This window comes from Lycorma delicatula, chromosome 1, assembly GCF_047948215.1.
Source record: "Lycorma delicatula isolate Av1 chromosome 1, ASM4794821v1, whole genome shotgun sequence".
NCBI classification, from domain to species: domain Eukaryota; kingdom Metazoa; phylum Arthropoda; class Insecta; order Hemiptera; family Fulgoridae; genus Lycorma; species Lycorma delicatula.
In genome coordinates, this window is record NC_134455.1 from 231,378,139 (window position 1) to 231,399,750 (window position 21,612).

The following is a 21,612-nucleotide window of genomic DNA, read 5'->3' on the forward strand; positions in this document are numbered from 1 at the left end:
GGTACTTATGAACTGTAACTCGGCATAGCCTTTATACTTAACATGGGGGTTACGAATGTAATCATACTTAGAGAAACATTAAAAATTACATTTTCCCTGTATGTATGTTCGCAAAATTACATACAGGGAAAATTAAATCTTCTCTACATGTAATTTTTAATTTTTCCCCCTAAATTTAATCGTTAGTGGCAGAAAAAAGTACAAGAATATAAATTAATTAAAAAAATAATAATTTAAAAATAAGTTAGGATAATAGCGGACAATTTCTTTACAACGACGAAGAAAATTGAATATTGAGCCATTGTATTATAATTACCACGATGTATTATGTTCAGAGATTCTAATGGAAGCTGTTTTATTTTAAAGAATGTATGTTTGATCTTTGCTATCCCATTATATTGAAAGGAGAAAATCTACATAGAAATGAACGATAATATTTTTTGAACCTTCCATTAAGATTATTTACTCTGAGATAGTTTTATGTAAATACCAGTCTTCACGAATAACTGATAAGTAATTACAAGTGAAGCACTGTTCACAACGGAAATTGATTACTAAATAAACTATTTAAATGTCTTAATATCGGTTCATTGCTGTAAAGCCTATTACGTCTCATTAGAAAGCAATGTAGATAATTATAATAAAATTTATAAGAAAATGAAATAATGATTTATAATTGAATATAATGAATAAAATTCAGTCATTATCCATTTGATGATATAGCAGTATATCGATAATGGGATAATAAGAATTCATATTACGTTATTTTTTCCCATTACTATTATCGAAAATTAATAAAATGTTTTTTTATATGTTAATTTTCATTCATATAGTCATTAGAAAATTGTAAGTAATTATTTTAAATGTAAATTTGTCCGATTTCAAGTATATATTGTACAAGTATTATATCTTTAAATGATGTCTGAGAACAACACTAAGTTTTTAAAATTTATAATACTATATAAATAAATATTTCATACGAAATATGTAGCTATCATATGTCTGAAACAAATGAGTTTGAAGTAAGAATACGTTGTACTTGTTATACGCAATTTGTAGAATATAATACACAATTTTAAACAACTTAAAAGATGACTCGTTTCTTGTTAAACGTACACTAGGAAACGAAATTTTATTGCAGCTTGAAAACGTTTTTCAAATTATATTAAATTCAATTAATTAATGAGGAATGTGTAATTTTCAACCTATTTCTACTGTAACGAACTTTTCTAACAAAATCTTTTAAAGAAAGGAATAAAGCAGTAAGTCGTTAATAGATGCATATAAAAACTTCGACTTTAGTTATTGTAATATGTTAGCGTGTACAGCAACTAAAAACAGTAGTGATAAAAAATTCAACGTACTCTGATTTAAAAGAGTTTTGGCACACATAATTTTGACTTATTCTTATGTATTTTTTGACCCTGTATCCTAATATGACAAAAATTCGTTCTAAGAGCTTATCTTTTTTTGTAACGTAACTTGTAGAAAATGAAAATTGTGAAAATGATTTTTTTCTCTATGGAAGATGTTTATATGAATAAAATTATTGAGTCGACGTTTGTATTAATGAAATATGAATGTCCACAGATATTTATAAATTCACCATATTTATGGCTCAGAGTGGAATAATTTGGTGGAGTGTAGTCACTCCACCAAATGTTTCATGTAGTACTCTACATCATAGAACGACTGTACTATTATTCTTTCCTTTTGGAATGAATAATATCTAAAAATTTTAGAATTTATCACAGTAAAATGATTTAATTAATAGCCAGCCTTTATTAATGACATAATTGGTATAATCATTTCAATCACTACTTTATTTGAAATAAGACGTTAAGAATCAGATTCGATCTGGCTTTCATTCAAATAATAAATAGATATTTATTCTGATCGGTACGGATGAACTGTTCCTTGATTTTGAACACCAATTCATACTTATGATTAAGAAATAATTCAGTTAATCTCTGGTTTATGTTTAACACCTTTTATACTGTAATGAATATAACATTGATAAATACATATATCCTATATGTACATGTTTACTCTATGAATGCTAAATTTGGACTAACTTAAACAATATAAGAAATTAATAAGTAAAATAAATGTCAGCTGGCGACTGAACTGAAACAACTTCATGTATTAAGGAGTAAGAAGAAAGTAGTTCATTTAATTAATGAAGAATGATTTGAATCTAAACATAGCCTGCAAAAAATCATGTTATGATTTTTATAATATGAAATGCTACAATATTATGAAAATAAGTGATTTATCATCTCAGAATGTCTTAGAATAATATGATTGTAAATAAATGTATTACATAAATCAATGAATAAAAGTAATATACAATGCTGTATAGATTATGCCGTAATTTAGAACAATGAATAAACTTAAATGTACATATTTAAATGTAATACTTAAAATGGTTGTGATAAGAAAGCAATAATGCTTGCTTCACAAACTGTATACATAAATCGATAAGTCCACATACAATTTTAATGAATAATATTTGTAATGTTTATGTATGTACATGATGCAAAGTGCATGTATGTAATGTAGTAACCATTCATATAGGCTGTTCAAGAGTGTAACATGATAGTAAAAAATATGAAATAAATATACAATCTAGTTATGAATACATTAATAATCATATGAAATGAAATATAAATTAAATGAATTGTAATAATAAAATATGCAAATAATAAACTCAGTCATTAGAGAATGGTAATGAATGATTTATGCACAGGTCTTAGATCTCTACCCGGCATGACAAATCATAATTGTATGAGATTGAGAGAATTTGTTTACAGTAGTGATAGTACATCCATAGAACCGATGTAGCTCTATTCTTCATTTGAATGTTTTGATTGTGGTCTTACATCTTGATAAGTATTACATTTATTATTACTATCAGTATTATTATTTTTTGTACCTATAATCCTATTTTTATAATCATGATTCTGTTCTTGTGAATAAGGTAATGCATTTAAATTTATATTAATGTTAAGATTCATTGGCATCCATAGATTTTTGTAAAGTCAAATCATTTTTTAGGGGTTATAAAAGTTTTCCCTTTCCATGAACTGTATATGTTTATGCTTTGGGGAATATTCTCAGGAGATAACTTACTTGATCTATTTTGATACTGTCACCTCATTGCGACAGATAGTTATGATTATCATTTGTATTTGATTGATCTTGTTTATTCTTAGAATATTATGAATATTGTTTCTTGCAAAATTTTTTGTTCAATACTCAAGGTGTTGTTTCTCAGTAACAAACTGTCTTTTGAAGTTCAACCTTTGTCGTCTCATCTGAATTTGTTTATGCTCAGAATAGCACGAATCATGCTTTTAACTTTCCTTCGGTTATGTTTTTCTTCATTACACTGCCAGCAAATGATATAAATGAATGAATTCTACCAGATTTTCTCTCACTGATTTTTAGATAAATAATAAGTTCTAATTTCAGAGTTATTACTTTTTAATTTAGAAACATTAAATTTGTCCATATGAATTAGTATTGTACAAATCTATTAGTAATAGCACAAATCTTGATTTGTGCTAAATCATTGATTTTTTTAATAACAATGATCAGTGGAATGGCCTTTATGGAGAGAATTAGAACAATTATTTTCCAAATAGACTTTACAATCATTGATGGCCAAGTTTAAAAATTCCTTACACTGGTATAAATAATGATTTGAGTTACAGAACGAACATTGATTAAAATTAAATATAGCATAATAACTAACAGTATATTTTTTAAATATTTATTATGATTTTATGAATGAAACCTTTCATTTGATAATTTCTCATTCCATAATCTTAGTGTTATAATCCAACTTGGATGTTAGAAATTGGACGACAATAAATTCATATGTGTAGACAGGAAGTTGCATTGATTCCAGCGAATTGATACATGAGGAAATCTCATTAATACATTTTGGTAAATTATCTACTAATTCTATAATAGAATCTGACCTTATGATGAAATTAGCATTATGAGATTCAATTAAATATTTATTGTCAAATCGTGATTCTAACAATTCTAGAGCTATAACATAATTTTTGTTTGTTATTGGAGATCTTTAATAATAGTCGAGGCTTCATTTTTTAAAGATTGCAGGTATGTTTGTTTAATTGGTATAATTGAACTAACTTCATGACCAGATTTCTTCTGGCTATTAATTAAATGTTGCAATTTACATTCTGTATTACATATCCTCGACTAATATGTGATCTGAATCTAAAGACTCATCATTAAATTTTAATTCAATTTCTGATTGAACAAAGAATGAACATTCATAAATATAAACTCAAAGATAAGTTAACATTTCTAAATATAGGTCTACACGATTCATATTTATGGATGCCAGATAATGAATTTAAAATCCGTTTTTGTATATTAAAATTTAGTTCTGACTTCTTGAGGGAGCGCTAAGAGATGACGTTATATGTTATTTTTACAATACATGTAGGGATGATAAATATTTAATAATGATTAGAAACTTAGCGAAGACGTTCAGAAAAAAATACTGAAGCTTAATTTGTTACAAAGTCAGTTTGATCATCCTACGAGAACTTGTCCACTTATAAAATACACAGTAATTTCGCTTTGTGGGCAAAACTTCGTTATAATCACCCTTATAATTAACAACGCATCCTTATAATTAATAGGAATTCTACTCACGCGTTTAGCTATGTTACGTTCACCTGAGAAGCACAATGTAACTGTTTTATCCTATTTAAAGTTAGATGGTTACAATCCTTCCAGTGAATAATTTTATGAGTTATTCTCGTACAATTTTCAATTCCTTTAAATAATTATCTTCAGGTATAGATACAGTTGTATCATCAGCGCAAAGAGTTACAATGAATTGCTGAAGATTTTGAGTCAGGTCATTAATAAACAATAAAAAAAGGTACCGAAACACTTCCTGAGACATTCCGCGTTCTATATCTTGAAATGAGGACCATGAAAATTATACTTGTGTTTCGTTAACAACAGACGAAATCACCAAGAATAAACAAGCAGTTTAAGATTTGACTTGAAAGCTGCTCCATTAATAACATAGCTACTACGTTTTTTCATCAATAAAATAATGTGGAACTAAATCAAATGCTTTACTGAGATCGCAAAAAAGATTGAAAATAGAAAATTTTTATTATCTCCATAATTTAAAATAATTCCCCAAAATTGAAAATTTCAGTGCTAACAGAAAATGTATTCCTAAACCATGCTGAAAGTTAGTAAATATAGCTTTTGCTTTTCAAGAAAAGGTAAAAGTAGATTTTTCTTATTTTTTCAAATACTTTATAAAATTCTACAATAACAAAATTCGTCTATAATCTTGTAAATTAAGTGCCAAATCTTTTTTAAGAAAGGGAATAACACCAGAAATCTTCAATAGAATGCTTTATTGCAGAAAGCTTCATTGATTAAATTTATAATATTATAATATTGTACTTCTTTTAAAATACTAGCAGGAATATCAATACCCGCAGAATTTCTATTTTTTATATTTAAAATATAAATTTGAACTTCCTGATTATCAACAGGAAATAAGAATATTAATTGATCAAGAAAAGTAATCAAGGCTTTGTTTGTAATAGATCAATATTATTTTTGTTTGAAATATGGGAAAAAAATATTAAATTCTTCTACTACCTAAATAGATAATGAGATAACAGAAGTTGAGTCTTTATGTAATTTTACTGAAGTTACCTAACCTGTCTTATTTTCAATCCGATTTTTACTTTAGATATAATTTGGTTTAGATTCCTTGCTTGAATTACCATAGATATTTAATTATCACATTATAATATTTTAGTAGTATAAATAACTTTAGCCTAAAATTTGTTTGTAATTTTTCAAATAATTCTTGACATCAGATAGATGACAAGGTATTTTAAGGTATCTTAGGTATTTGATATTTTACAAAGTTTAGGATCACTTTGATTGTTGATGTTATATATATTAATATTATTACAGTTTTATCGTATTTTTTTTTAGGAAGAATATACCGTTAGGAAGTTGAGTCTTTTTGTAATTTTACTGAAGTTATCTAAGTTGGTACTATGTTTTATTCTGAATTTTTCTGAATTTGACGTTTATTGTTTTTGTAATGCTTCATTTTTTTATATTGTTTTTGTAGTGTTTCATGTATATTGTTTTTTTGTGACTTGTTAGTAATTTATGTAAAAATGCTTCATAGTTGTAAACATCATCCCAACAATTTTTGTTATGTTTGTGGTGAATTAAATTTGAAATCTCAAAGAAGAAATATCACTCCTTTAGTGAAAAAAACACATTAACTCTATTTTGGGTATAATACAGAAGATAGAACAAGTATTGGGCTTCTCTGCTGTTATTCTTGTTTAACTTTTCTAAGTAGTTGGTTAAGTGGAAAACTCTGTCGTGTGACTTTTGCTGTTCCTATGGTATGGACAGACCCTAAGGACCACTTGACAGACTGTTATTTTTGCGATTAAAAAATCAAGGGCATCGATAATAATTTCAATAAATCTGTTGCATATTCTAGTTCCTTCAGCCATAAGACCTATTCAACAAAGCAAATAGTTACTTGTTTCAGTATCTAACAGAAACATGGAGTTTAGAAGAAAATGTTGACTATGAAGAGGGCTATGGTGATTTAAAAAGTAATGAGGCAAAAAGGACTCACGTTTTCAATGTGAGATTACTGTACCTCATCAGAACCTAATGTATGAAGTAGGTACGTATCAGGCAGAACCCAACGATCTGGTTCATGATCTTAATTTATCTAAACTCCAGTCAGTGATACTAACTTCAAGGTTAAGGGCTGGAACCTCCTCTCGTAAAATATGTTTTTCTGTGTTAGGCAGTATAAATTCAGCACCTTTTCCAGTTATAAGATAATAGAGAGTAATGCAATGATGTAGATTCTATTAAAACTTGGTTTGATGAAACATTTATTTCAAAGCAATATATTGTAATAATCTGAAAGGTTTCTTTTACCCTGTGAGCAAGTTTCCCAGGATTAATGAAGCAAAATTCAAAAAAGGAATATTTGTAGGACTACAATGCCCAAGTTAATGAAGGATTCGGGCTTTGAGAGAAATTTGAATGAACTTTTTGAAAAATATAAAAACTGGTTAGCAATTTGTCTCTGAAAATACCCATGTTGCATTCATATTTGTACTTATTATATTTACCCTGAGGATGTAGGTGAAAAGTATGGTGAATGCTTTCACAAATATATAATAAATAAAGAAATAAATAAAATCAGGTATTAGGTAAATTAAGAACATTCTATAAGATACATAATTCCTTAAAAAAAAATCAGGTTTTCTTTAAATCTGTATTACTGTAAAAACTGGCTTCCATTCAATTTTGGTTTGAAGATTTGAAATCAATGAAAAAAGTATCATAAGACTCACGTTATTGAATGTATAACAGAGAAAGCTTTTTTTGGACCAATATGTATTAAACAGATAACTAGAATGTAATAGTTGAGTTAAATGATTGTTCGGATCAAAACGAATGGAGACTAATGAAGTCTATGACTGCCTTCGATGCTATGACTAGAACATCTCAATCTCTTATCTGAAGGTTCTGATTTCAAATCTAGTCAACCTTAGCATTTTTCATCCATAAAAAAGTCATTCTTCATCATCAGTATCTATTATAAGAATTAAAGGCAAGAGAAACAATAAAAGAGCTTCAGCCAATAGTTATCGATACGAATAATTAAATAAAAACAAACCACTTAATCAAAAATCTCTCTGTTCAAAAGAAAATAAATATATAAATGTAAACTGTATGTTTATTATTATTATTATATAAACAACTTAAATATAAAACATGAAAAAACAAAGCTATAATTTTCTTCAGCATTTTCAGTAAAGATATTTTATTGTAATTTTAGTTTTGAATATTTAGTTTTGAATTTAATAAAATTCAGTTTTACTGAAGTAGATATCTAAAAGAAAAAGTTTTACTTATGTTGTAAAAAATATTTAGGAAAAAACTGAATGAATTACTTCATCCTAATCGTGAAAGAATTTATACCTTATGCCTTTTATGCCTTATGAACAATTGCGGGTAGTGTTTATAGCAATGTGGGAAGTCTTCCACAATCTTACAATGAATATTTTGAGCTTACGAAGACGTTTTATTATGAAAGTGGATCAGCAAGTCGTTTAACTATTGGAGATTTTGAAATTTTGGTATTTGGACTAAGACAGTTTTATTTTTGGAGAGAGTTGTCCAATTTCTAAAACAGTTAGAGAATTTTTCACATTTTTTAGTAGAAGTGTTTTCTTTCGCCTGGATAGTGGTCATGTTTTACCGTAACTAGTAGAAGCGATAACTATTATTTCTATAAAAAATATATATATATTTTATATATACATAATGCCAAATAAATACAAAATACTAAGTGAATGGACAAAAAGCTACATGGATTTTAAATACACAAAACAAACAATTTTGAAAAAGACTTTATAAATTGATGAAAAATATAATTCTTAGCAGGATATGGGAAATATCAGAAATCGGATGACCTTTAAAATTAAAAATTTTACTTTTAAGTGAAAAATTGTTATTCTAAAGGCTATTTTTCTCGATTGCATAATATTAAAAAAAAACTTGTAGGCAAGCAAATTGACTATATATACCGTACATTTACACAAAACAAATTTACGTGGGATTGACTAACTGTTTGATATAACAGTCATGGATTCCTTTGTAGGCAAAAAACTTCTAGTTCGTGGAAATGATAGGAACTTAAAAAAAATCCTCGACTCAAAAGAAGGATTTAGTTGTCAAGAGATCAATCGACCACACCCTCATTATGACAGTGGTACACGTAAAAAAATAATGACATTTTGATTAGGTCACTAATCAAAATGTCATTATTTTTTTATGGATTATGACTGGATTATGAATGATATTATTTTTTGATTTTGTTTTTTTGAGTATTAATTTGACATTTATAGGTACTCACCCAACGACTAATTTATATTAAAAAAAACTTCTTCAAATGCTATACCGTCTTTTAAAGCGAATGTTGGATTTGTTGGTATTTATCTATATATATAAAAATGAATGTTTGTCTGTCTGTATGTCTCTTATGCCTTCCTAAACTATTCATCCGAGAGCGATGAAACTTTGGTGAGTGGGCGGACGCATGCCAGGTAAGGTTTCTGAATTAGTTTGGACCCGCTAGGTGGCGCTGGCATCGAGATATTTCGAAAAATTGTATTTATGGTCCGATTTGCTTCATATTCTGAATATATGTTACTTATATGGAAAGAATTATTTCTGAAAAAAATGAACCCGCTAGATGGCGCTGGGGTTGAGATATTTAGAACAATTATATTTATGGATCGATTTGGTTCATATTCAGAATATGAATATTAGTTACGTGAAAATAAATATTTTTGCAAAAACTATACCCGCTAGGTGGGGCCGGTGTCAAGATATTTACGAAACAAACAAACAAATATACAAACAGACTTTTTTATTTTATATATATATATATATATATAAAAGGCATGTTCGTATGTGTGTCCGCTAAAGACCAAATAACTAATGGACCGATTTACGCGCGGACAAAAGGGAAAAGGGGAAAATGGAAAACGGGGAAAAGGGGAAAAGGTGGAACGAGAAAAGGGGGAAACGGGAAAGGGTAAAAAGGAAACTGGGAGAAGGGTGAGGGAGAAAGGTGAAAGTGAAAAGGGAAAGGAGAATAAGTGAAAGGTAAAATTTGTGAAGTTCTGTTTTTTAATTTTTTTATCAAATTTTCAATTGTGTTCATTTAAACTTTCTTTCTCCCACCCTCTCTCTCTCTATACATATATATATATATATAGCAATAGCGTAGCATTGCTGGGTCTGCTAGTTTAATTTATATAAATAAAATTGCACCTTCAAAAATAATAAAGAACTGTTATTCTTGGACATCTCTATAATATTGATTTAAAATCATAGAGCAGAATAGGGCAATCGGGTTGTATTTTTTCTGTAAAGAGTCTATAATTGCAAGCGCCAGGGTCATAAGTAGGGATTATACTGGTAATTGGGTTATTATTGTTGCTTAATCACAGAGATAAAAATTTACATTTCAAAAGGGGTATCATCATAGCGCAATTGATTATCAAGCAAATTTTTGAACCTGATGTCGTAACGGAATATAAAAGGGGTAAAAGACATTAATCCACATTAGAGATTAATCAAAAAAACAAAAAGAAACAAAAAATTATATATAAAAAAAAGAGCTTATCCATCTTAATTTAAAATTTCAAAATGAAAAAAAAATAAACAAAAAGAAATTCTTGATTAAATCAAATTACCAGATAACCAGATAAAAAAAACGAATTTCATTTCAAAACGATCCCAAACTCATAAATAGTTATTCAACAATAAAATACAGTTTAAACTAAAACATAATTATATGTTATACAAAATATAATTAACTTTATATTTTGTGTAAATGGTATAAATAGAACTGGCGAATCTTTCATCTACGAGTGTAGAAAACATTTTTTAAAACTTTTTAGCAAGTTATTGAATAAAAAGACTTAATAAATTTAAAATTAAAAACAAAAAATTATAATTTAGATTTTTAGAAAACTGGTTGAAAATAGAATAACTCAAATAAAATTAAAGACCTTTCATCCGGAGGCCAGGTTTGAATCCCGTCAGCTACGGCATTTTTCATACCCTGCAAAAAATTATATCTCCATATACCTTGCACAAACTTCAAGATTATATGGCGAGAACATCGAGAAAAAAAATCGTATATTCCTGTAGGACTATTACACATTCTTTATCTCCTTTAAGTGTAAACATTCTAACACTTTCAAGGGTTAAAAGTTTTTTCATTTCCTTTAAAATTTGTATATTAAAAAAATTACAGTATTTGATTAAAAAAGATTAAAAGTATTTAAAAACATAGAAAAGAATCTGACGTGTACAACACATGATTTCCTTGTACGCCTGTTCAATTACATTTACACATTTTTTTTTTTTTTTTTTTAATGAAAAGTACGTAAAAGTATTCCATTAAAAACTTCAGATATTTTTATTTATTTTTGTTATTATTGAATTATTATTCATCGTTCAATTTTTTTTTACAATGAGAGGTTAATAATTTTATTAATAGATCAATATATTTAAATGAAAAAAAAAGGAGATGAAGTCTCATTCGAACAGATGTGCCTTTCCCCTTCTGAGATCCAAATATTTCATTAAATAAAAATTCAATTTGGCTATAACTCTGGAACCATTGAAAATAAGTACCACTTATTATGTATCGTTGAAAAGCTCTCAATGAAGCTTATAACTGCAGTTAAGAAAAAGTCCAAAATCCAAATGTTTTTGAATTTTGGGCTTTTTTGGACGCTTTTGGTTCAGTCGATTGCAATAAAAAGGGGAGGTGTACAACTAGATGTTACAACAGTCCTAAATCCAAAATTTCAACATCCTACGACTAATCGTTTTTGAATTATGCGAGATAATATATACTTATAGACGTCACGCCGAAACTAGTAAAAATGGATTCAGGGATGGTTAAAATGGATATTTTCGTTGAAATCTGGAAACCGAAATTTTTCGCGTCGACACAAGGAAGTAAAACTGTATTACAAATATTTGATAAAATATGTCCGAAAACGAGTTTTTTTTATAAACTATGAACATACTTACTATTTTCATGATGAACTTTCTGAGTTTAATATGAAATTAGCTCTGAAAATTAAAAAAAAAAAATTATCTTTAACACTATCAAATTAAAATGTTCAGACTTTGACGATTTTTCATTTGAAGGGACATGGCTTTTTGATATAGTTGAAAAGTATGCACCTTGCTAATTAAAATAAAATTAATGTATTCATATATTTATACATTACAAACGAATACAAATGAGGGTATATATAAGTACGTAAGTATGTTGGTATTAGTTCTATTTTTCTGAGATTTAATTGAAATAAGTAAAATTTGAATTGGGTAGAGAATTGCACAAAAACGTTACACGAAATTTTCCGATTAGAAGAATTGAATTGAAAAGGATAAACGATCTTTACTAACTGGACTTTGTTGAAATTATTTCCTGTTCTGAATAAATATTTAAATTTTAATTATATTAATTTTAAATATTTTACAATTTTAAAAATAAATATTTTTAAATGAGTATAAATACATGTTGATGATAATCAATTGCTTTCCAAATTTTCCTTTTTGCGACAACGTTAAAAAATAAAACGATAAAGAAGCTCACTGAAATAATTAATAAAACACATTAATATAACAAAAAATTATGAATGATTTTTAATCCGAATACCGTAACAGTTACTCTCGAACAAATATTTCGCACGGAGCTTAACTGTATAACAGTTTATGCTATAGTATATTATTTATTTTAGAATAGTCTTTCAAAATTGTAAGTTGAAACCAACAATCGTCTATTTTAAGAACAACATAATATTTTACGGTAAAATATCTATTACAGGTCTTAAAGATCAGTTATTTATAGACTGTATTTGTAAAGTAAATGGAAAAAGGTGATCTGTGTAATTTGGTTATTACTATGAATTACTAATTTTAACGTTTTAATGGAAAAGTTTGCCTATACAAATGTAAATTAAGATGCATCTTAATGTGTTTCTTGGTAGTTATTATGAATAACTGTTTTTTGTTGTTAATTTAAGCTTCAACTTCTGTAAAAAAATAATTTTACTATATATTTTATTTATAGAAAATAATTATTAACTAATTTTGCTAATTCGTTTGACTTGCTTTTGTACAATCTTCAGAATAATAAAAAAACAACACAATACTGTTTAACTCACTGCATTAATTTTTTTTCACGCACGCGAACACATACACATACACACACTGTACGTGTATATAAGCTTGTATAAATACATATAATCTCATATTTGACCACGTTCCATTTTGTTCAATAATATTTAGACCAGAAAATGATAAATAAAAATTAATAATTTGTTGTTTAAGGGTAGGTAATTATTAATTTCATTGATAGGGAATTAATATTATTTATTCTGTGGTTAAACAAAAGCCCTAATAAAGTTAGGTAAGGGCTTATGATGTTTCAGGCCAAGAATTTATGAAAAGGGAGTGTCACATAAACAAAATTGTTTTTTGTAGAAATAAATTATTCTCCTAAAATAACAATTTTTAACTGAAAATCAGAAAAAAAAAATGTAATAAGTTTAAAAATTTGTGAAGAGTTCAACAGAATTTAGACTGCGGAAAGCCTCACCTTATTCAGTTAAAATTTAAAAAAGCACTATTATTCCTGTGCTGCTCGACCGTACGAATAAGTACAATAAAGTGGGAAAGTTTCTTCATATTAATTAGTTACTATGATTGGCAAGTCTAATAATAGTAGCTACTTGAAGAACTTGTGTAAATGAGTTTGATACCGTAAAAAATTCAGATGATTGCAAACCGTGACGGTCTCACGTGAGACGAGAATGTAGCTCGTTTAGATATTACAATAAAGTTTTGTTTTCTATATAAATGCAAGAACTTATCAACTTTGCACATTTTTCTGATTTTGTTGCGCAAACCATCCTACGGGTTCTGCAAACACTTTTACGGTTAAAATTCATGTTTACAGCCTAACATATATTCTATAATAAAACTCAATTCTATTTTATTTCGTAAAAAGTTTCAACAGTAACTAAACGAATATTATATAAGTTTATTTACTTATTATTTGAGAAACGAGGTAATTTACGATTCTTGAAAATGTAACAACAGTTTAAGGTGAAGATATTAGGAAATATATTTTGTTAATTTTATACACAAAACTACTTTATCTTCACTATCAAGAAAATTTAGAACGGTTGAATCGCTTTAGTTGCAGTGATTGGTAGGTAAAAATGAAAAGTAATCTACGCTCTTTTGTACGTTATTTGAGATGCATGAATCTTTTTGTTACGAGTAAACTGGAGTACGTATTACCTTTCTCAACCCTTTATATTAAAATTTTTGTTAACAGTAACCTATTAGTTAAAAAAAACAACTACTAATAGTCAGTGCATTTTACTAAATTTAAAGCATATTTCTTTCTTTTTTTGTTCTTATCTAATCTTTTAATTCTGACATTTGTTGAGTGTTAAGAATAGATATTTTTTTAATATTAGATCTTCACTGTTCAAAATCATCGAAGGAGAAATTTTTTTCCGAGTAAAAGGTGACATGATATGATTGGAAATGAACCTGAGAAACTAAAATTTCTTTAAAAGAAAAAAATCTGTCGATACAAATTAAACTTTTTTTACGTAACTTAGTTCTCAAACAAGGTAGTTAAGTATCAAGAAAAACCTCATAGAGAATGGGTCGTTTGTAAAATTATATCTTCAAACCTTTCTTTATCTTGTACAAAAGATGAATATTAGAAGTCATAACAGAACTGTATCGTTCTTTTTGTATGTATTGCGAGTATTAATGTACTCAAATATAACCGAAATTTATCAAAAACTACTTTCACATTTTTTTCGATAAAAGTACTCGTTTACTTGGTACAAAATTAAATATATACATAATTTATTGTAGTTTTTGGAGTCACCAGTCATTTATTTGATGCTTCTCTCCATTGTTTTCTTATCTATGCTAATTACTTAACCTTAACATTCTCTATTTCCTACTCCTCAAGTATTTAATTTATACATTCCTTTATTTGATTAACATATTTTCCTCTTCCTCGACATTTTACACTTCCGTAATATAAAACTAACTAAACCTGGACTTTTAATATGTGACCAACTCTTAATAGAATTTTACGTCAGATCTCTCTAATGTATAGTGGCGGCTCGTAGCTAAAATTAGTGGAGGTGCTGCTCCAGAAAATTTTTTTCTGAGCCTTTTCAAGACCATGATTAAAGTTTTCTGTAAAATAAAAGAACTGAAAAAAATGAATCAAATAGAATAACTAGAAGTAGGATAATAATCTAATTCTGCACTTTATCACATTCAAGAATATGGTGCACGTTTTTAAGCACATTGTGCTTAAAAACTATATTCGGTTTAATCGAATAAATAATAAAATGTCAACAGATAATAGTTTTTTAGTATTATTACATAATTTAATAAAATATTTGCTTAAAAACACTATACTCCAATGGTGCTTAATTTAAATTTCTATGTACACAGAAACAAATACATAATTATTTTTTACTAATTACCTTCTCTTTCGCCCTTCTAGCTTGTTTTTGGACAGGTTTGGCAATCAAAGAGCCCTTACTTTCCGCCATCTTTTGATTACAATTGAAAAACTTCTATATTCCTTTCATCGACTAAACTAGAAAAGGGAACGAATAAGGAACGTTCAAGACCCGTCTAATTAAACAAAAAACTACCTTCCACCAGCCCGCCAGTGTCGGCACTACGGGAATGACATTGCTCTCTTTCCTTCACAGCCTCACATGCAGCTTCCTATGTGCGCATGCGCACAACAGCCAAACATCACGCCGCTGGAACTGTGACGCACACAGTTCATACAAAGATTTTTGTATCTTTTTCATAATCTGGGGGATGGCTACTAACATTAAATTTAAAGATTATATATTGTACAAGTATAAAGAAAGCATTAAAGTAAAAAGGTCTCACTATATTAAATGTTATCAATAATATGAAGTGAAAATAGGGGGTGCTGCAGTTCCACAGTGGCTATACGCGAGCCGCCACTGCTAATGTGTTCTTCTTAACTACTTATATGTCTTCTTACGAAGACATTACTGCTTATACATATATGTATGTCTTCTTAAGACATATCATTTTGGATGAGGATAATTCAGTTATTATATTACTTTTGTCGAGTAACAAGTATTTTAAATAACGTAATTTTGATACGATATGTTTTTATATTTTTAAACAAAGATCAATTTAGGTGGAAAAATTTTAGCACAGGCAAGTCGGGAAAACAGTATCTAAAGTTTGTACTAGACGACCTACTTCGAAATTTGGGTTTTGGTTTTCTAAGACTACAAACCTTTCACCCCAGTATACCATATAATTTTGTTGCACAGGTACCGCCGAATTTATCTAACACTTCCTACCAAGTTATCTCTGCAATAAAATGAAAGCCATAATAGTTCAAGTTGTGTGATATTTAAAGAATTAGTTTTTTTTAGACAAACTAAAGTGGGACTCAATAAATTACCTAAATAACAATGGAGCAGGAAAAGTGAATATGTACACATATTCTTAACATGATAATTATCGAATACAGTAATTGGTAAATTAATTTTTTTTTATTACCTTCTGAATCCTTATTCTCTTTAAGGCCATTTTGTAATTCTTTTTTATGACAACGAAATAATGATTTCACTGAATATCAAATTGTACGTAAAATAATTTAATTAGAATTATCGAACTTACATAGAAAAATTAAATTACAATAAAGTGAAGTTAGATAAAAAATTGAACTATTAACGTAATTCAAATTATTATAATGTAAAACAAATGACTGACGTACGTGATCATCAGCACTGTGTTAGCTGATGCTATCGGTAAAGTAATTAGACGTCTAAAAACTGTTGATAGTTTGCTTACATATTTTTTTACCTTTGATATTCGTAAACAATCTGTTTTTTTCTAGATGCGTTATAAGAGGATTGTTTACAAGCCCAAGAAATATTTTAAACAGTTGCTTTTAAATTATAAAACAGATCATTAAAATGAAGATAAAATCTGCAAGTTTTTTTTACAAACCTCACTTTTATGCAAATGTGGCAGATATCTTTGGGATACTCTGTTTGGGACCATACACAACCGTACATGTGCAAAAATGTTACAGTCAAAATCACTGTTACAACAGCGACTAATACAGTTTCAATATACTGTATGATTACAGAGTGAAAGAGAAAAACAGAATTATTCAAGAAGACCAGCAAGAAAAATTTTTTTAGTGTCAAAATCAGTTATCTGGCGGCCCTTATACTACTTTGATTGATACATCACAACGCGTTTACATTAGACAAGTCGTAACATATTCAGTAACCACAAGCGATTTTCAGTTTTCCACATTCACACATTGAGACGATTCTCAATTCCACATAAGAAACTTTGCTTCATTGTTAAAGACAGTCAGTTGATTCTGTGAAATCGTTAAACTCAAATTTTCCAGAATTTTAATACAAAAATAAATGCAATTCTTTATCATGTACTGAGAATCTGCATCGAAAATGATCTCTTACGAAACACTCGTCAAACTCTTGGGTACGAGATGAAGAATTGAAAGTTTGCACGTGAAATTGTAGGGGCTAACAAATGTAATATTGTCTAACACAACCGGTATCTCCTCGCTCATCTTTGGGACTTTCCGCGTTAGAATGACATACAGAAATTAGGCCGTAATTTTTCATCACTTTGATGTTATTGCACAGCGATATTACTTCTGGATTTTTGATGTACTGTCATAACGGACGTAATTTTCAAGTATCTTCTACACAGACTTCTCGAACTGACCAGGCGCCATCTTTGCTACTACTACATCCTAGTGAGAGACTACGGTAATTATATGTTGCAGTCTGCTTAACGGTTTGAAGAGTATACATCCATTTTAATGCAACATAATTTGTTTCATATTTTGTGAATGGAATATAATTAAAACTTTTCACAGAATTATGAATAACTTTGTGTTCTAGATCTACTAAAAAACATACATACGAAAAATCCATTAAACTTTCCTTCTTGAAGGATTAGTGGAAGAAATTAGTTTGTATTATAGTAATTATGAACATATTAACCATAACTATGTTAACAAAAATATTGAACCGGTATATAATCAGTAGCATTAAAATTTTATATAAATTAAAAGACAGTCAAAATGGTTAGTTAGATATACGTATTCTTAAATAGATAAATCGGCTATAAACTGTATTTTACAAATTCATTATACTTTTGTTTATTTTTAAATATAAAAATGCAAATGTATTAGTCATTCCTATTTTCCTAGAAATGGGCGCAAGCCTACTTTTAATTAAAAATAAACTAATAATAATAAACGTAATTACACTACGGAGCTAATATTTCTTTCTTAATGATGTAGTGAAAGTTGTTAGAAAAAAGTAGGTTTGTTGTATAAATATACATTTATTTCTATTGTTTTACAAAAACATGTAGTTACTTATTGTGCTATTCAAGGAAAATAAACGCTTTTCTTACTAATTTAGGTTGACTTTTGTCATGCCTCTAATGTTGTTGAATGTATGCCCGTTACTCATTAGCTTTTTTTATTCTTACGGTTATCAGTTATTTTGATAAAACTATGACTGTATTTCTCAAAGTGTTTATAACTAAAATATTAAGTTTTAATAGAGTAGAACCACGAACCCCAACTCTCTTTAGTTTTTAGAATAACTACTATTTTAGTAGGCTCAGGAGAAATGCGACCGGGTAGAATTTATCACACGATTTATAAACGGTCAGAAGACTTCGTGATTCTTTAGAAAAAAGTAAATTTTACTTTATAAATACTAGATTAAATTCGTTTAAACGACTCTGCTGGCGTTGTCGAACCGCTACGGTTGTTCCCTACCCACCTTCTGAACTTACTAAAAATTTTCTCTTTTTCTATTTTTTAAGTACTTTTTCACACGTTCATCATTACTAGCACCACTATTAACTTAACAGACTCATTTTTACTTGACCATATAGAAAATAATAATATTCCAAACATAATAGAAAAACATTGTGTTCTAAAAGATACAAATCTAAATTATGGATGCTAGCTACTGAAAAAAATCTGTTGCGGAGTGTTAAATTACATATACACATCTTTTTTTAAAATGAAGGGTACATTCGTTTTAAAAAAAATGTGTGTATGTAATTTAATTTTAAGGAAGTGATGTGGTGCCACATCAGATTTTTTAAAATGGAAGGTACCTAAAATTTTATTTCATTAATAAATTCTGATATTTTTTATTGTTTATTATTGAATTATTATTTATAGTAGAAACATTTTTACAATCAGTGGTTAATAATTATTAATAAATCAATATATTAAATTAAATATATTGATTTTAATATCTTATAAGATCCAAATATTTAATTAATTAAAATCTTATTTGGCTGTAACTCTGGAACCAATAAAAATAAGTAACACTTATGATATATCGTTGAAAAGCTGTCAATGAGGGCTTATTACTGCAGTTAAGAAAAATTCCAAAATCCAGATTTTTTTGGCTTTTGAGCTTTTTTGGACACTTTTGTTCGAGTCGATTGCAACCAAAAGGGGAGGCGAACAACTAGACGTTACAACAGTCCTAAATCCAAAATTTCAATATCCTACGGTTAATCGTTTTTGAGCTATGAAAAATACAGACGTCACGCCGAAACTGGTCAAAATGGATTCACGGACGGTCAAAATGGATACTTCCGTTGAAGTCTAAAATCTGAGATTTTCGCGGTCACAATACTTTCTTTACTTCGTAGAAGGAAGTAAAAAAAACTTGACCAAATTTTCTTCAGTTTATTTTCCAAATAAGTTTTGTAAAATTTAATCAATATTTGTAAAACAACAAAAATTATCGTCATAGTTCTAAATCAACAACCATTAAAAACGTTTTTTAAGTCCTGACAATGTGTTGTATTTAGAATAAAATTCAATTCTTTTGTAAGTGCATCCTGATTAGTTTATTTCTGTTTTATTCAATCTGCTATACTTCGTGAGATATTTTCACTTTTTTAATAAATAGAGTTAAAAAAAAAACAACATACATTTGATCTTGTTAAGGAAGGTGTTATTCATACTAAAAATTAATTTTTTACTATACAGTCTTTAGTTTAAATTATATATAATAATTATTAATGAAGCAAGACATGAGAGCATATTGAAGCAATGATAATTTTTAATCCCTTTGTTCATTCGTAGGTTTACTTATTTTCTGAACGCATAGTAAACATGTTATTTATTATTCGATTAATAAATTTTGACTCAATGCGTCAAGTTCAACAGATACTGTTAAAAGGTTTACTGACGTAACAAGTCGGAGGAAGGAGTCTTGTTAAAAATTAATTAGTTTTACTGAAAACTACATTATTTAATTCTTTATTGTATGACTAAGTGCTTGTATTATCCATGACGAATCGAAGTTATTATTAAAATGTTATAAAATTACAATAGAAAACATATTACAAATTACTGTCAAATACATATATAATAGCAGTGTTACATCAAAGAATACAATAATCGGTGATACTTATGCGGAAAAATAATTATTTGCATAAACGTTTGAATACGCGTATGTATGGATGCGCGAGTGAAAGAGTGAGAGCTATTGTATTCGAGGTAGTCTAATTTTTAAGTTTATTATTTCTTTTCGCCGATTAGAATGCTCATCAGCAATAAGATAGTTTCTTTATTTCAATTTTTCTCTTAGGTTTTTACAAATATCCAATTAGTAGATGTCAAATTTGTGCGCTTAGTAATATGTTATAAAAAAATAACTACTATTATGTATACGTTAGAAGTTAATGTTATTTGAACAGAAGTCTCTTCATATAATGATCGTAAAAAAAATATTAATCAGTATTAGTAGTTAATTTTTTAACAGATAATATTAAGACAAAACATATTAATTTTCTCCGTATTAATTTACCATTAACTCATCCTCATAATTACATCATAAACACATAACTCCCAGTTTCTGTTATTTTACTGCTTATTTGTAGAGTAAATTACCGACATAATTAAAATTAAAATTTACTGCATTTGTATGTTATATTTACTAATTATAATTTAAAAGTTACATTTTTTTATATAAAAAGTATTCGATTAAAGTTTTTACAATTTATACTTAAAATTAAATTACTCACGCTATTTTAAAGAATTCCACCGAAAATCACACCGCATTATATATATATATATATATATATATATATATTTGTTTTTATATTATCGTACTTAAAATAATTAACTTACTTAGATTAACTGTGTAAACATTATAAAGAGTGTACAACCAAAAACGTTTAACTTTACAATATTTTTTATTTAATATTTGTATTTCTTAGTGGTATGATTTCACGATGTATGTTCCTGGGATGTTAAGTATTTAATAAAATAAATAAGTAGTAGTAACTAGTGGCAAATGGGGATAGGTAAGGTAACTGTAGTAATCTGTGTACTCACTTATAAACGCGGCGACGTACTGTCGCACAGTTCTTCTGCTGGGAGCCATGCTAATTCTCATTCGTTACACGCAAAGAATTTGTTCGGGGGGAAAGGCATCCACTAACCTTATCACTGATGATTACGTCACGTGGTACCTTCACACCCTTTTATCAGAATTTAAATTTATTTTTCAAATGTTATACCGTTAAAAATATTATTAGATATTTTCATAAAGTACTTTAATAACGATTTTAATCAGTAGAAATAACAATTTATTTTACTTATGTCATAGAAAGATTAAAAGTCAATAAATCGAATTGTTTTGATGTAATAAAATTTAAGTTTTTTGTTAATAGGTTTAGTTTACTTTTACATTGATTAATACGTTTTTCACTGTGTTTTCTTTTAACAGAGAGTTTTTAACGTTTACTCTAATCGGTTTACTTTTCTTTCCTTTTCTATCGGTTTTAATATCCAATAAA

At 27.8% G+C, this 21,612-nt stretch overlaps 1 protein-coding gene across 1 annotated transcript in view; it reads right to left on the reverse strand.

The window, feature by feature from the left end:
• LOC142317776 (facilitated trehalose transporter Tret1-like) overlaps nt 1–21,208 on the reverse strand; it is a 62,346-nt gene extending 41,138 nt beyond the window's left edge. The window contains exon 1 of the mRNA XM_075354325.1: nt 21,149–21,208. Within this exon, the coding sequence (XP_075210440.1) occupies nt 21,149–21,197 (49 nt within the window). The 5' untranslated portion in view covers nt 21,198–21,208. The remainder of the gene's footprint in view (nt 1–21,148) is intronic.
• Nucleotides 21,209–21,612: the final 404 nt, after the last annotated feature.